General features: G+C 45.2%; 2 protein-coding genes across 3 annotated transcripts in view; one reads left to right on the top strand and one right to left on the bottom strand.

The window, feature by feature from the left end:
- LOC139602555 (uncharacterized) overlaps positions 1 to 17,503 on the top strand; it is a 125,469-nt gene that overhangs the window by 24,138 nt on the left and 83,828 nt on the right. The gene's annotated exons all lie outside the window — the stretch shown is intronic.
- Positions 5,828 to 16,505, bottom strand: LOC139602493 (SWI/SNF-related matrix-associated actin-dependent regulator of chromatin subfamily A member 5-like). Its single transcript, XM_071452381.1, has 13 exons — positions 16,440 to 16,505; positions 15,956 to 16,065; positions 14,908 to 15,134; positions 13,342 to 13,463; positions 13,101 to 13,253; positions 11,726 to 11,862; positions 11,123 to 11,267; positions 10,618 to 10,737; positions 10,274 to 10,384; positions 9,622 to 9,735; positions 8,881 to 9,003; positions 7,509 to 7,641; positions 5,828 to 6,549 (listed from the first exon to the last, which is right to left on the bottom strand). Exons 1-13 carry the CDS (start codon positions 16,440 to 16,442, stop codon positions 6,374 to 6,376), a joined length of 1,674 nt encoding a protein of 557 aa, XP_071308482.1. The 5' UTR covers positions 16,443 to 16,505; the 3' UTR covers positions 5,828 to 6,373.

Here is a 17,503-nt window from a genome sequence, read left to right as displayed (position 1 = left end):
CTGGCAACGGGCTGGGGACAGCAGTTCTGAAACCCAGAGTGCTGAAAACAGCCCCCAAAGTGTTCTATGGTCACACCTTGAACATGGCTCCAAAGGGCAGCAGCTCTGGTGCCAGAGCAGCACCTGCACCATTCCCTGTGCCAGCCCTGGCTCACTGAAAAACAAAACAAATCAACCACACCCAGGCCTTGTTTGCACAATTCCTGATCCAAACCCTCACCTTTCCTGCCCAGCACTGAGGCAAATCTGACACAGCATTGAGAAGTGGCCTTTGCTGAGAGCAGCCATCATCCCAGTCCTCCAGCCTTGGCAAGATTGTGCAGTGAATGGACCTCAGCTCTACTCCTAAACCTCCATTTCTGTCAGTTTTTGTTAGAAAGATACTGGACAGGAAATCATGCAGCAGAATTTGCAAATTGCACAAGGAATAACAAGGCCCAGAGCAAAGCCAACCACCCCCATCACTGCTGCACCCCAGTTCTGGGAGAAATGCTGATCTCATTTCTAAATACTGCCCTTCCCTCCCACTCAGTCCTTCCCTGCACATCCCTGCAGAGCATGGACTCCATCTTTTGCTGCCAACAGCTCCTCTCCAGCCCAGAGCCCACTGCTCACAGACACAAACTGAGCAAGCCTAAGGCAATGTTCCCAGCAGCAGATGCAATTCCTGAACTCCCTTTTCCCTGGATTCTGAGCCCTTGCAGGAAACTCAGCTCAGCCCAGAGTCTGTTCTGCTTTCCCAGAGGGAAATACAGCCTGATGGGCCCCAGCTCTGGCACCACATTGCCCTTGTTCCTGCTGCCCTGGAAAGGCACAGGCAAAGCCAGTCCCTCAGAGCCCATCCCTGGGCCCCAGGAGAGCTGGAGCTGCTCCCAGATGCCAGGGCCCTGCAGGGCTGTGCTGACACGAGCACAGGCTGACCCCTGTGCCCAGCACCACCCCTCACTCTGCTCCCACGGCTCCCAAATGCTGCCAGCCCTGCCCCTGCCCCTGTGCCAGGGCCGTGCCTGCCCCCAGCCCCAGCAGAGGCTGTCACCCAGCCCTGCAGCGGCTGCCAGCCCTGGCAGAGCTGGGCATGCACTGAGAGCTCCCCAAGGAAGGCCCAGAGCAGCCCTGGGCTGCACAGACAATGCCCAAGCTGCCCTCAGGGCACAGCCAGCACCACAGCTCCAGCATGCCCAGGGAACTCTGGCACTGCCTCTGCACCTCTGCCCTTCTCCAGCAGGCACAGCTGAGGCTGGGCTGGCAGCAATGGCATTGCCATGGCAGCTCATGCCAGCAGAGAGGAAAAGGGGAGCCCTGTGTCCCTCTGACTCACCCCACAGCGTGGGCAGGACCAGAGCCCTCCAGCGCAGAGCCCTGCTGCTGAAGCCTCTTGCCTTTGGCTGCTCCAACACCAAAGCTTCGGGCAAACGTGGCAGGAGTTGGATGATTTTTCCTGCCCTGAAAGAGAGGAGAAAAGAAAATTAAGTCCACTGTGCAAGTCCAAGGATCCCAGCTCTCCTAGCTCTGCTCTGCTGGCTCACTATGGGGTTTTACCCAGGAGAGGTGACACCAATTCAAACACAAACGTGTCCTTTGCCAGCACTTTTATTCCTGACTATTTCAGACAATGAAAGGATGCTCATTTTTCATCTTGCATTCTCTGCCTCATTTGAACAGAACCATTTTTATCCCAGAGCCCACGTGGCAGCCATTCCATCCTTTCCCATTGGACTTGGCACAAAGGAAGGGACACCCGGGATGCTGCACCACAAGAAATCCCAAAGAGAATCCCCTCCAAAACCTCCCAGGGAAAGGGTTTTTGCTTTTGGGACACAAGAAAGGCCTTGGGCCATTTGCACCCACATGGAAAGCCCACACTGAGCACTTGCTTTTAAAGATGTTGCACTTGAAGTTACAGACATGGAATTGCTTTGGCATTTGGCATTTCCTGCACCCACACAAACACATTCAAGGAATTAAGTGCAGAGTCCTGAAGTTTGGTTATTCCAGTGCTGTTTTGGTAGTGCCACTTGACACACCAAAATCCACAGCAACACTTCAAAAAATGCAAAGCAACTTTCACCCCCACAGCCCCCTTCCTTTCCATTTTGCAGTTTTGGGCTCCTCTTAAGAACAGCTTAAAGAAAAGAAGAGAAAAGGCAAGGACCTGCTCCCAGCCAGTGCCCCAGCCACCTGTTTGCCAGAGATTCTCCTTACAGCTGATGGCTTTTCTAAGAAAGCTCCAGCTCAGCCTTATCACAATCCCCTGGCAGCCCTCACCACGAGCCCCAAAGGCCAGGGCACATCTGTGTGCTGCCTCAGGAAGCTCAGGGGCTCTCTGGGGGACAAAACCTGGTTTGGGCCCAGAGCTGACTCTGCTCCCTGCTGGCTGAACTGTGCAGCTGTGGGATGCAGCTGGGTGCTGCAGGGCAGAGTGTGTCACCCTCTGTGCCAGCCAGGCTCCAAAGGCAGCCCTTGGTGCCCCAGCAGCGCTGCTGGAAGCGCTGGCAGCGCTTGGCACAGATGGGATGGAGCCTTCCCACAGCTCTGTGCCCTGGCACCGAGGCTGGCACAGCAGAGAGGCCGATGGCAGCAGAACAAACCCAGCTGGCTTTCCATGGGCACTGATGGGACTGAGAGCCCCAGGCCAGAGCTGCTCCCTGCCCAGCCCAGGAGCTCCCAGTGCTGCTGCAGGGCACGGGCTCTGAGGGAACCCTGCAGCTGGGACAGGAACGCAGCAGCGACAATTCCCAGGCACAAAGAGATCCCCACCTGCTCCAGCAACTGAACCTCTGGGGCTCAGCCCCACGGGCTGTCCCTGCTCCAGGCAGGAGGAGCCACACAGCCCCCGAGGCTGGGCTCACCCCCTGCCCTGCCAGCAGGAAACAAGGGCTTCATGAAGCTCTGGGGACACCTTCTGTCCCCAGAGGGCTCTGACACAACATCCAGCAGTGTGGATCTTTAATAAAGACAGCCCGGACCTATCCTTGCCACAGACTCGCCTTTGTTATTGCCTCACAGTCTCTGCTTTAAAATGTTTTGCTATTACAAGTGTTTAAACAAGACTGACCGTGAGCCCTGCACCCTTGCCGTGCTCCAAGCCCGAAGGCAGAGCTGGATATCCTCACACTCATCCAGCCTGAGGGAGCTGCTGCAGCATTTAAAACATTTACAAACCACCCCTGCCCTGAGGCTGTGCAGCCCTGGGAGGTGCCTGGGTGCCAGCCCAGCATTAGAGATGGGACATCAGGAGAGCGAGCAGACAACGCCCACTGCAGCCTCTGCACTCTCGGCGCTGCAGCTGCACGATCCTCACTGCTCAGCGACTCTCAGCTCTGATTCCAGGACTCCCGCCAGGAAACTGAGGGCCCTTTCCAGATGCAAATCCCCACAGAGCCACTGCTCTCCTCTCCACCCACCCTCCTGCTCCACCTTTTACCCCTTTGGTAGCCACCACCCCACCCAGGACACAGAGGAGGCTCTCGGGTGCCAACTGAGACCCAAATCGATCCAGGTGCCTCAGGAAATAAATACAAACCAACTCGTCCCTTCTAGGCTAACAAAATGTCCTGGTGCCCAGTTCCTGTTTCCTAAGGCAAAACCCACGGATCAGGGGAAAATGGCAAGTCCCAAACCCAACCAAACCCGGTTTGGCATCGGTTTCCATCAGGACCGTTCAGGTTTCCCAGTGCCCCTCAGCTGCAGCCACAGGAGCAGCTTCTCTCTGGGACCCAGGGGGGTGGGCACAGGGACACCCATCCCGCTGCTTCCCGGCAAACAGAGCTCAGCCCAGCCCAGAATGGAACAGAACAAATGCAGTTCTTGCCCTTGCCATTTATGTCTGAGCTCTGGCACGGTGTTATTGAGCACAAAACTCCCGAGAGGGGACAGTCTGTAACTACTGCTCTGGATCAAGGATCATCTGTCAGTTCGTGTATGCACTGCACAGCTTTCATAAACAGCACTGTAACAGACACTAGTTTAGACTATAATACTATAATAGACTATAATAGAGACTGTGAAATGTTCAAATGCTTTTACACGTAAGGAACTCAGAAAATGGTGTCAGATAATGAGGTGATTTCCCACAGCTGGGGACAATCTTATCTGAAACACAAGATAACAGAAACAGAAACCAGAGCACTGAAAAAAAAAAGGAAAAATTTACTGACCCTCGTTATCAAATAGCGAGGGACTGAAAATAAGACAGGATGGCACCACAGGAAGAAATAAAGTATATTGGTTTAATCCACAAGATGGCGCGAAGGTTCCAACCAAGCAAAAGAACATCTAAACTGAAAAGGACTCTTGGAATATGTATAAACTCTAATGAATATGCACACCCCACTGCAATGGAACAGAATCTAGAGAACACGGTTTAAGGGAACCGGGTGCTCCTGGCAAACAGCCAAGCACCCCAGCGCTGCCTTTTATCCCTTAACAAACGTGTAAAAATTCTAGAGAGTGAACTCTGTTTCTCACCCAATAAAACGCTGTTCCCGCAGCTGGGACGAGCCCCAGCTTTATTCCACGGCACACGATCCCAGAGAGCCGCAAGGCCCGGGACAGAGCCGTGCCACCCGCAGCGGGTCCCACGCAGCAGCGCCCAAAGCAGCCCCGGCCCCCTGTGGGTGCCCCCGGCCCCGGTGCCCCCGGCCCAGCTCCCTCCCCTCCGGCCGCTCACCTGAGGGCACCGCCCGCTGCCTCCCGGCGCTGCTGCCGAGCCGAGGGCATTGTCCCCGCTCCTGGCCCAAAGGCCGCGTTCTGCGCTGCAGGGCGCGCTCCGGGGGACGCGGGGCCGGGCAGGGACAGGGTGAGCCGGGCTGAGGCGGCTGTCCCAGCGCTCTGTCCCCTCCCGGGGCTCAGGCCGGGGAGCGGGGCCCTGCCAGCGGCCGCCATTGCAGCGCGGAGCAGAGTCAGGTAGGGCTGAAGAGCCGAGTGTGGCCGAGTGGAGCCGACAACAGCCGAGTGTGGCCAAGTGGAGCCGACAACAGCCGAGTGTGGCCGAGTGGAGCCGACAACAGCCGAGTGTGGCCGAGTGGAGCCGACAACAGCCGAGTGTGGCCGAGTGGAGCCGACAACAGCCGAGTCTGGCCGAGTGTGGCCGACGACAGCCGAGTCTGGCCGACAGCAGCCGACAACAGCCGAGCCTACCCGAACGGCCGACTCTGGCCGCGATTTGCCGAATCCATCCGAGCTTAGCTGAGGTGAACTGAACAGAACGCGACGGAACCGCGTTCAGCCCAACCGAACTAGATAAGCCCGACCGAACTAGATAAGCCCGACCGAACTAGATAAGCCGAACCCACCTGAACATTACGGCGTCGCTCACTCACCCATCTCTCAGTGTGGGCAGGCACCCTCAGCTCCAAGGAGCCGTGCAGAACGAGCGCTCTGTCCCTTGGGAAGCACGGAGTGATCAGCCCCAGGGACAGGAAAGTACAGACAAATGCCATGGTTAGCCCTGAGGATTCAGGAGGATTCCAAGCCAGTGGCCCAGAACCTGCCACAATTCTATCTACAATTGCAATGTAATTACGGTGGGACAGTGCAAGGCTGGAGTTCAGAGAGCTCGGCCGTTCCACCGGGACTGGGGACATGACTGAGGGGGTTTTGTGTCAGTCTGATGGCCCTGAGCAGCATCAAGAACCAAAAGGAAATTTTACAGAAATGTTTTGAGATGGATTGCCCCAAAAACTTGGGCTGCTTCTAGGGGGACAAAAGATTGAAAAAGCTTTCTGTTGAATTCCTGTCAGAAAGTCCAGACCCACTGGTTCAGCTATGGAAGGGATGGATATGATGCACCACAGAAAGAGACAAAAGCGGAAATGTTAAAAGGTCTATCTCCCATCCTTCCCCAAGACTGTTGGATCAGTCTTTTTTAAGTGCTCTCTAATCTGATGTTTCTAACTCCCTCTGTCTTCTGCCATCTCTACCTGTTTCTACTTTACTCCAATTCTCTCCACCTGTTTTCCTATGTTTCTCTCTCCCCTATTGCTCTACCCACCTACCTCTCTCCCTTCTCTTCCTCCATTTCTCTCTCTCCCTCTCTCTATCCCTCTCCATCCCTTTATCTCCCCCATTTCTCCCTCTCTCCATCCCCCTCTCTCCATTTCTCTCTCTCTCTCTTAATTTCAGTTCCACGTGTCCAGAAGGAACTGTGCTCCTCCCCAAGGCCTGTACTATGTGGAGTTACACAGCGCTCTGAACTGTGTGCTGTAATACAGAAGACTGTTACAAACACCAGGGTAGACCATAGCTAAGGGTGTCATCACAGCACTTCCATGGGATGGAAAAGCCATAGGAAGAAATTGCTGAGTGTTATGCAAAGAGACCAATGTCATGCCCAAGATGTCTTCATACATCAGCAGCACTGGTCAGACAGGGGTCATGCATCTCCCCTCACTGGCACCAGGAAAAAAAAAAAGAAACTGAGCAAACCCACCTTTGTATCGAGAGCCTTTTTTATGCTGATTCGTCTCTGGATTCTAGCTTCTCCTCTTTCAATCTGAGCCATGATCTTCTCTATGTCTTGGAGTTCATTGCATCTTTCCCAGAACACAGCTAAGAAAAGAACAACTTCTTAGTATCTTATCATGCATTGTAAAAGTCAGGGGTTTAACCTTAAAAAAAGGATGTTAGCTGTTCCTTCCTTTTACCAGAGCTTACTGCTGTGTAACAACAGACATGCCTTGAGCTGGTAAGAAACCTTCCCTTCCAGCTACCATGTGCTGCAGTAGTACAAATGCTGTTTTGAAGAGGGTAGATATAGGAATCTTCAGTTTAAGTGAGGTACAATACAGGCCAGTAAGACTTTTGTGTGTCAGTCTCCTCAAAGGAAACAAAGCTTCTTCAAATGAAAACGGATGTAACAGAATACAGTTTTATCAATAGAAGCAAGAGGGCAACTGAGTGCCCGAAGACAAGCAAGTGCCTGAAAGACCATTAGGTGTTTAAATAAGGGGTTTTTGTACAAGATTTTTGCACATTTTCAACTTGCTCTGTACCTTTAGAAATGTAGTGCCAGGACTTTGCAGCTACACTACGGTGGAAAAAAATCTCTTCTAATGCGAGGTTAAGACTCAGGTTACCAGTGGTGGCTGTAGGTTCAATCGTGATGTATTTACTGAGTTCTGCTCTCGAGGAGGAGGTAAAGGTTAACTTCTCATTAATGAATACAAGGAAAAGGGAAATCTCTTCAGCTAAGCAGTGTTTCTCAGCACTTCCCTTTGCAAAATTTAACAAGAACTGAAGACAGTGCTACCCAGTTAGATTCAGGATACAGTGAAGTGGCTCAGCAGGAGTTTAGGTGTGCATTTTAGTACAGCCTTAGTTGTGCAGGCGGTAATGATGGTAAAAGACAGAGCAGCAGATCCAAAATACATCAATATAATTCTACCCCAAAAATCTTAGAACAGCAGTGTAAGAAATTCTCAGCAGTAGGATGTTACCATGTTCTCAGGCAGTTCAAATGAGCCAAGCAGAGTTAGATACTCTCAGAGCTGAGTACAGAATTAAGTTACCTGAATACTCAATGACTTCCTCTGGGGTTTTTCCTTCGACTTCTCGTGCTATATTTTCAATGTCATCACGGCCCCACTTCTCATTGGCTTTGAGGAACTGGTTGAAATCTCTCTTATTCCAGTTAGTGAAGCCCTATACAGCCCTATACAGAGGAAACATTGCACAGAGGTTCAGGATTTGTCCATCTCCAAATTTGATTCAACTGGTTTCTTGAAATTGCCTGTAACACTTCCATCATTCCACAGTGTTAAACCTTTTCTTTCTCTGCAGTTTAATTTAGTAGAACTCTTTTTATACTGCAGTCACTGTAGTCTCTCTATTTAAATACTGCAAAATGACTAGCACTAGTTCTTTATTTACCTAGTAATTTCTGGTAAGTTTTCAGCTGAAAAATTAATCCCTCCTCCTAAGAGTCTCTCTGTGGGATTACTTTCTAAGAAAAAAAAATTGCTCAAGTGAAAGTAGTGTAATGGCTTTTGTTTTGTCAAAAAGGCCCCCCAAGTGCCTCACAGACACCCTCAGCCATTGCATCATTGCAGTGACCGCTGCATGGTCACTCTCCCTCAGAAGGACTAAAGCCACCTTGTGATGGTGATTTTCAGCAGAGACACAAGTAGCACTGCTGAAGTCATGAGCTAAAGTAGGTTCATTTCATATTACCAGTAGCTTTTACAAGTAGTGGGAAGTAGCAAGTTCTGCCAGCCATGTTGTGATTTAGCCACAGCTTACTGGACTGTACTGATTCCTGACCTCTGTGATTCTGGTGTCTCCACAGTGAGCAGTTCCAGCTCATTACTACGCAAGCAAGAAATCCTGTCCTGTAATTCCGATCCCCTGCCAAAATACAACGTGTAAATAAAATATCCAAATAAGGCATATCAAGCATTCACCTGGTTTTAAATTATTTAAATATACAGGCTTCCTAATTATATACTTATTCAGCTCACACCCTCTTTTAGTGAGGGGAACTATCCACTACCAGATGTGGTTTAGGAAAACTGACTGTTCAGACCCCAGGATTCACTTCCATAAGGGTGTGAAACTGAGGCAGAATATGTGCATTAAATCATGTGGAATGCAGCACACCCAGCTCTGCAGCCATTCTGCAAGGTTTCATGGAAAGACATCACAGTCTATAGTGAATGCCAGACTAGGATTCAGGAGAATCCTTGGTGCACATTCCTCAAAGATATCCTATGACATAGGCCTATGACAAACCTAATGCTGGAAACTCTTTTCAGTCTGAACCAAACTGTGCAGATGTGTTAACTACGGCACATGCCGATCAGTGACCAAGAAATGTTCCCATAATGCTGTGAAACACAAAACAAGCTTTGGCTGATTTCAGTCTCACTGAAGAACCGACAATACCCGGGTTAGAAGTTTCTCTTTTTCTTCCAGTTCTTCATCATTAAGAGGTTCAGCCTCATCAATCTTAAGCTGCTCTTCCTTTTGTGCTTGGGCTGCATTTGGGAGATCAGGATTACGAGGTACCTGAAAGGTTTTGCACTTTATAAAACTGAATTAATTTTTCACAGATAATTACTAATTGTCACCTTTTTGTTAATATAACCTAATAGCTTCGACAGCTGAACATGATTTTATTTCATTTAAATTACTGTGAAAGGCTGGAAAAGTACTTATTCTCCTACTGTTGCATTAAACTGTTCCATTGCAAGAATTTAGAGAATAACACAGAAGGGACTGGACCTTAAAGATCACCTCTTTTCCAAGCCCCTGCTATGGGCAGGGCCACCTTCTGCTTAGACAAGGATGCTCAAAGGCTCGTCCAACGTGGCCTTGAACACTTCCAAGCAAGTGGGATGTGGGTCATCCACAGCTTCTCTGGGCAAATTGTGCCAGTGCCTCACCACACTCACAGTGAAGAATTTCCTTCCAATATCCAACCCAAACCTGCCCTCTGTCAGTTTAAAGCTGCTCCCTTGTAAAAAGTCCCTTTTCAGCTTTCCTGCAAGCCCCCTCTAGGTACTGAAAGGCTGCAATTTGGTTGCTCCAGAGCCTTTGCTTCTCCAGACTGAACAATCCCAACTCTCAGCCTTTCCTCCTAAGAGAGGTGCTCCAGCCCTCTGGTCAAGGAAATTCTTCAGTTACCTTGTAACCAATTGTTTTCCTGTCGTAGAGAATCTCTTTTTCCAACAGTTCAAACAGGCGAGGAGGAAAGAACTGGAAGTCCTGTACATTTGGCTGTTTTGGAGGCCGTGGAGCCTGAAACACAAAGCTTGCATTTGCTCCCTTTCACATCCAGAATCTGCTTGCTTGTAAGAAGTAATTTAAGTTTATGAGCAAACAAAAAGCATTATTGTTACAAAAATGCACTGTCTTAACTTGGGGGGAAAAAAGTCACACCATGCAAGACACACCAACCACCACAAAGAATTCTAAAAGTAAAAGAGCAGTGAGAGAAGGGGAAGAGAGGTCTTTTGGGAGGAGGTGGCTGGTGAAAAAGTCACACGTGTTTAAAGCATTAATCTTCCACAGGAAAATTTACAGCTGCTTAAATAAGAACTAGAAAAAACTTGATCTTAGCCTCCCTAACGTCTTACAAGTTTCATACTGTTCTTATTTTTTCTCACAGAAGTTTGTCTCAAGTCTTTTGGAAATTTTTTCTAAATTTAGATAGTCCCTCCACTTTATAAAAGTGAACAGAGCAGTTTTTATGACTCAAGACCTATTTGTTGCTTAGAGCTTCAGCCATTTACCATACATATTGAAAAAATTTATTTCTTTTGATTAGTCAACTCACCTTGGGTGCTTTTGGTTCACTGACTCGAAGAGCCTCTCTGAAGTAAGCATCCACAGCATAATTGGCTTTTCTTTCTCTTTTAGGTGGTTCAATCCACTCTGTAAATGCCAACTATAAAAACAAAACCCATCACCCCCAAAACCAAAAATTAAGTCTTGCAAGATCATGAGACCAGCTACAAGTTTTATGTAAAATTAGATCTACATCTACTTCATTATAAGTGTTATAAGTGTTATTTAAACTATTTTCATAGATGACACTGTATTTTACCCAATACCTCTTAAATAAGTATGACTAAAACATGCAATTCAGTGCATTCCTCCAAAAGAAACTTAAAACATTACCTTCTGTTTTTCTCTGTAGTCTTCCCCTTCAAAATTATACACGCTAGATTCAGTATCCATAGTAAAATTCCTAAGGGAGCTTTCACCCATCTTTGAAAGTTTTTCGTTCATTTCCGCAGTCTTGGACAGGGGATACAGAAAAGAATAGTAGCCATTTGGATGGTACTTCATTATTTAACATCTCATTCCCAGATAGAACGGGAGCCATTTTGGAAGGCACGTCATTATTAAACACCTCATTCCAGAAAGGAGCCACTCTGAAAGGTACTTCATTTTAAAACATCCCATTGCCAGAAAGAAGAGGAGCCATTCTAGAAGGTACTTGACTATAAAACATCTTATTGACAACATCAGAAAAAACAGACACGATTGAGTAACACAAAAACCCTCTACAGCAAAAACCCCTTTTCTCTCCAGCTTGGAACCAAGTTATCATCCAGAGACTCACTATCTTGCCATCACATTCAAATCTACAGGTGAGCTTCCCCTTTTCAAACCTTCTCACCTTCTTTGCCCCTCTTTCCAAAATGTGATCAATATCTTCATCTGTAATCTCACTATCCTTTGAAGCAAACACGTGTGTTGCTCCATGTCTGATTATTTGCAGCATTTCATCCTTTCCAAGTCTATTCAGGTTTTGATCCACCAATCTTCCTAAAGATAAAAATGCTTGAGGATAGCAACTCACTGAAGAGTTTATGTTATGGAAGGAGCAATACAGGATTTTCTCCCCCTTATATTTCCACATACAAACTACATATTACTGATTCCAAGCAAGTCAACTAAGGTTACCTTACTTTTCTCTGTCTATTAGAAAAAGGAAAGGCATTCATTTAAATTTAAAGTGAAAGAAGAAACTGAGTGCTTTAAAAAGTCAAATCTGACTATATCCCACCAGGCAGGTAAGCAAAAAGTTAGTGAGGAAATGCCTACTCCTACAGTAAAACAAATTTCCAAGTGGATGAGGCCTTTGCACATGAACTCCCTTCAGAGTTCAGATGAGGCAAAAGCAACACTCCCACTGGTTCTTACTGGCTGATTGCACCATGATTTACAATGGGAGAAGAAGGGAATTTCATCCTAGATCCGAAGTGCCTTCATATAATACTTGCCTTGCTGGATGACTATGGAATCCAGGCGCAGTTTCATTTCTGCACGCTCCACTATCCTTTCCTCCACGGTATTGTCTGTAATAAACCTGAACACACGGACAGTCTTGGTCTGCCCAATTCTGTGCGCTCGATCCTGCCCAAAACAGTAACAAAAAAGTCAGCACTTGCCTTCCAGCATGACTACATAATGAGGTTTAAGATCTTCATTATTTACAGCACACAAATTTACAAAACAGAACAGCACAGGTTACTAAAATGTTTACAGCTATCCATGGCTACCCAAGATATTACATTTTTATCTACATTGCAGGTTTGGGGTTTTTTTTTTCAATAACACTGACAGTGAGTGTGTCTCTATGTGTCATAGCTAAAAAACAGCAGGATTTGGGGTTTTTCATTAAATCACAAAGAGGAGATTTGGATGCTTCTGACCTTAAGCAACCTTCTGTAGAATCAAAGCATGAAGAAATCATCTCTCTGCTGACCAAAAGCTGCCTTTCTCAAAATCCTTCAGTAGTGCCATGAATAGTTCAAGAAAAATACAATAACCCTGCCTCTCCTGACTAGTGAAACACGAACCACTGTGAGAATCAGTATTCTCAACACACACCTGTAGTGGTAGCTGGTACTGCCTCATTTGAGCTATTAGACACCAGTTCCATCATTCTTTTGAAGTAATTTTTGCTAGAGTACTTGAGACCCACAGGTTAACTGAAATAATTTAAGACATTTCCAAGACTTGTCTCTGAAAGGCCTCATTTGTCAAAAAAAAAAACCAAAAAAAACCCAACCAAAAATCCAAAAATCCACTGGCAGTTTTTAGATAGCTTTGCTTTCTTAGGTGGTCACTAATGTCCTTGACATGTATCCAGGATAGAGATGCATCCACATCTACTTAAAAAAACCCCTAAGGATAGTCGCTAAAATGAGATCCTTTCATTACCATCACCATAAAAGCAGTTTTTGAAAACTTTAATTCAACTTTTCTTTATCTCATTTTCAAGATCGCAGGAAAAACAGTGAAAACACATTCACCTCCACTCCCCACAACAGCTTTATAGTTTTGGGATTAACAACCTAGATTTAATTCATTTTTACTTACTCAAGTAGGCTATTTGCATTAAACAATACTATGAGGTGTAGCACACACGCAGCATTTCCCACTACATAAAACACTGTATAACCCAAATGTGACTGAGGACTAATGGTTCCACACAGTGGAAGCTGCACTTGAACTGAAAATTAGTCTTACAAATCCTGCTCCTGTGCTAAAATGGGAAAATACCAATTTATTTTGGAAGTACACATTTCTAGCAAAGTACTGTGAGAAAAAGAAAAACAAAACCCCATAATTTCCATCTGGAATCTTACCATAGCCTGGAGATCTACTTGTGGATTCCAGTCTGAATCATAGAGAATTACAACATCAGCAGTAGCCAGATCGATTCCAAGACCTCCTGCTCGTGTACTCAACATGAACACAAATTTTGAGCTGTCAGGATCATTGAATGCATTAATGGAAGCCTAAATCAATGAAAAGAATGTATCAGTTAAACAAAATGTTTTACAAGTAGTATTTTTACATAAATACAATCCCTGAAGTTGTAAATACCTGTCGCTCATTGTGAGGAGTTTGTCCATCCAGTCTGCAATATTCGTAATTTCTCCACATACAGTAATCTTCCAAAATATCTAGAACTCTTGTCATCTGCCTGAAGATTAGAACCCTTGAGCCTGTTTGGGTAAAAAGGTTTCTTATGCTTTCACCAAAATGTAAGATTAAACAAACTCTCCAAGTCTGCACTACCAGAAAAGGAAGGAGGGCAATTCCATGTACTAAGAAGAAAAGTCGTTTGAATTTCAGACCCAAACTACAATGCAGGGCTGCAGCTGCTGCTGCCACAGCACATCCATGCCATAGGACACGTTTGTCTTACCCTGATAGGTCACTGTCTAATTAATGGCTGGCTTCTCCTTTTCATTTTGTGTTGTACTCCTCAAGAAAAAGTTCCCAGACATGGCAGAGTAAGATGGTAACACAAATATAAAAACATTATCAAGTATAAATAATAAAATTTTGAAGTATTTGATTGTTTTGGATTTAAGATCTCTAGAAATAAAGTGAATTCTTCTTAAGTACTTGTCAGTTTACTGCCAAGAACAACTTAAATAAAAAAAAAAAAAAGAAAAGGTTCAGTACTTTATGCATATACACTCAACCATTTCCAGTCTACTGGAGAAATTTAAGTAAAACACAGGATATAACAAAGTTTCTACTTCCTTTTGTCCTTTGGACTCAAGGGTTAATACTGAACTCTCTTGTTTAAGATGCTAATTTGATTTGAGACCAGTCCAGTATTAATTACAACACCTCATCAATAAACCTGATATCAGGAAGAAACCAAGATCAAAAAAGCACAGTAACCACTGAATTGCTTGGTTTTCAGTCTTGAGTTATACAGTCACAGCTGCTTGGATGATACCTAGATACAAAGTACAGTTTACTTCTATACTACAGAAGGTTGAGGTTTGGACGTGGTTTTGTTTTCCTGCAAAGTGTCCCCACTCACAAACCTACATCCAACTTCTTTAGCAAAGTTACTACTGTAAGCATACTCAAAAAATAGTGAGCTAAAAATTTATTCCAGTGTCAAAAACTCTGTTGCAAGTGACTTTTACAGTAACCCATTTCAAAGCTCAAATAACTTTAAAACAACTCAAGAGTTCCCCCATGTCTGAGTGTTTATAGAATACACAGAAAAACCTCAGGTACTGTTCAAAATCACATCCACCAAGAAAGACCAACATTTCACACAGGATTTGACTTGAGCTATGTATGAGGACTCTGAATCTGAAATGGTCCTTCATGGCAAATCAAAGGTGTGGCTAAAATACTACATAATTATATTTCAGATAGCTAAGAAAACTATGAAAGAAAATCTAAAGCCCCAATCAAATGATGTTTTTATGGTGTGAACTTAGCTGCGATGAAAAAGTGGGAAAAAAAAAGAAATCAAAACACTTCAACACAAAAAGCCATAATGGACTATTGATCCAAGCTGGTATCATACTAGAAACCAACAGTAATCCTGGCTAAAGTCCGCTGGGTTTTGCTCAGAATACACAAAAACATTACTGAACCAAAAAACTCTCAAAACCCCAGAAAGGAGATGCATACCTTGTTCTTTCAACTTAGGCAGCAATTTGTCTAGAAGTACCATTTTGCCACTGTTAGTGACCAAATGCATGTCTGTTGTGTAAGGTGGGCCAGGCTCTGCTCCATCAAAGAGGTACGGGTGATTGCAGCATTTCCGCAGCTGCATCAGGATGTTCAGCAGTCTCATCTTGTCCAGCTTCCCAGCTGAGTTCAGGATATCTATATCCTTCATCAGGATTCGGGTATACCTACAGCACGGAAAGAAAAAAACCCTTCTGTTCACTCTAAAATGAAGCTGGGGGATGATTTACAAGCTGCATCTTTTGCTGGTGCAGGGGGAGGAGGAGGAAAGGTTTGAATACATGTAAGCCAGGAAAAGCCTGTGGGAGACAGAACCTGCCCTCACCATCATGGCAGCCATGGGACATGGTTTGGGTGTCATTCTTTTGCCTCTGGGCAAGTCAGAAATGTAGCACAGACTCACAGAATCGATTGGGTTGCAAGAGAACTCTGAGATCATCAGTTCCAACCTTAGGCTAAACACCACCATCCACTGGGTGCCACATCCAGCTGTTTCCTCAATACCTCCAGAGATGGTGAATCCACCACCTGTCTGAGCAGTCTATTCCAATGCTTGACAACCCTTTCCATTAAGAGATTCCTCCTGATGTTTGACCTGAACCTCCCTTGGTGTAGTTTGAGGCCATTTCTTCTTGTTCTGTTGCCTGGGAGAAGAGGCTGATGACCCCCTCGGCTGCACCCTCCCGTCCAGGAGTCGTGCAGAGCAAAAAGGTTCCTCCTGAACCTCCTCTCCTTTAAGCAAGAAGTTAAGCAAGTTTTCATAAGTCTTTAGGCTACAAATACTGTCTAAAGCTCACCCTTCTCTTCATTTAATCAGGTAAATCTCCCTGACATGCATGGTTCTGTCATAGCAGTGTCAGAAAGAAACAGGAATAAACTGGGAGTATACCAGAGAGAATAAATTGAGTTCTACACAACCTCCAAGTCACAGACAGCACATTCCTTCTGAGCCTGAACCACAGCCCAGTCAAGCACATGCATTAATTACCATTCTCGCTGCATTTTGCTGAGGCCCACATAAATTTTAACTTCCTTCTTTGGAGGCAAGCTTTTCTCCACATCAGCCTTGATGCGACGGAGAAGGAATGGTCGTAGCACCTGAAAGAGGTTCACCATTAAATGCATTTTGGAAACTGAAACACTGATCAGGTCAATGGATGAATCAAAGAGCAGATATTCTCTATCACAGATACATGATCTAGTGTTAGACAATCTGAAAAAAAAAAAGCAACCTATATGGAGAAATTATTTGCTATACATAGGATATACATGTGCTTTATTTGAAAGACTCAAAGATTAGGTCAAAATGATCTTTGACATGGTTCTGTGTCCTTGGACTTAATTTTGCTTGACTGAAAAGTTGTGGAATAATCTCTCTCATCCTAATAGTCTATCATAAGAAGTATTAGAAGAACTGTTTGGGATTTAACTTAGGTAAATGTAACCCTTGTATAAAAGGCAAAAGGACTCACCATAGGAAGGCGCTCCACCAGTTTTTGATCCCCTAGACAGTTGTTGGTATCAAATCATGAATCAAAATCCTGTATCAACAAAATCATTGGTTTATAAGAGGCTTCCTTTCAAGGTACAATAGCATCACAATGGTGAACAAATACAACTCTCATATGGCCAGGAAGTAAAAGAACAAATTACCTTATTTGGCCTATTTTATGAAAAGCTTTATAACAAACATTTCCAACTCAATCTATCACTTATCAGTAACTGACACCACTAACTATACATATCCAGGTCTACTTTCAAATTGGGAAAACCAGCAAAATTAATTTGATTCAGAAACAAAAGACTTACTTCAGCTGAGTTAAAGACATCTGGCAAAAGGAAGTTGAGAAGTGCCCAGAGTTCATGTAAATTGTTCTGAAGTGGAGTTCCAGTTAATAGCAGTCGGTTGGTAGTCTTGAATTCCCTTACAATTTCTGATAACTGAAGGACAGTGAGACATGTCCAAATATCAAACATATATATTTAAACATTACTAGTCCCTACACCATCAACTAAATAACCCACACAGATCTCTTGCTTAGTGTAAAATAAATTACCTTTGATTTTTCATTTTTAATCCTGTGGGCCTCATCTATAACAAGGTATCTCCAGTTGAACTTTTTGAATACTGACTTCTCTTTGATAAGCATTTCATATGATGTTACACAGACATCCCATTCTCCAGGCAGCAACACCTCTCTCACAAAGGCAGCCTAGGTAACAAGGTGACAGCTGGTAACTGAGGCTTGGTCAAATTTAAAGGGAGTTAAGTTCCACTTTTTCCACAGGGAAAAGTCTAAGTACATGATATGATGTCCTCTGCCCTATGCAGGTCCATGATGCTCAATAAATAAGGGGAATTTCCTCAGTCAGAGACATAAAATCAGAGTGTTGCACCTATGCAAGGAGCAAATGATGTTTTGAAAAATGGGGCTCTTACACTGTATTATGTATAACACTTCTCCCCATCGCCGTTCATCCATCCAGATAAAATGGAACCTCTTTCCTCTTCAAATGTCAAATATGTAATAGATAT

Source organism: Agelaius tricolor, unplaced genomic scaffold (assembly GCF_023055355.1).
Source record: "Agelaius tricolor isolate 1412-34295 unplaced genomic scaffold, bAgeTri1.0.p SCAF_34, whole genome shotgun sequence".
NCBI lineage: Eukaryota > Metazoa > Chordata > Aves > Passeriformes > Icteridae > Agelaius > Agelaius tricolor.
The sequence above is the reverse complement of the archived record's forward strand: the minus strand, read 5'-3'. Positions and strand labels throughout refer to the sequence as shown.

What these genes read in the sequence shown, in the direction of transcription:
- LOC139602493 (XM_071452381.1), bottom strand. An exon ending in AAGTAGATCTCCAGGCTATG is followed by an intron (nt 11,863 to 13,100) that starts GTAAGATTCCAG and finishes TGTTTTGGGCAG; the next exon opens with GATCGAGCGCACAGAATTGG. An exon ending in GGAAGTCATTGAGTATTCAG is followed by an intron (nt 6,550 to 7,508) that starts GTAACTTAATTC and finishes TTCTTTTCTTAG; the next exon opens with CTGTGTTCTGGGAAAGATGC.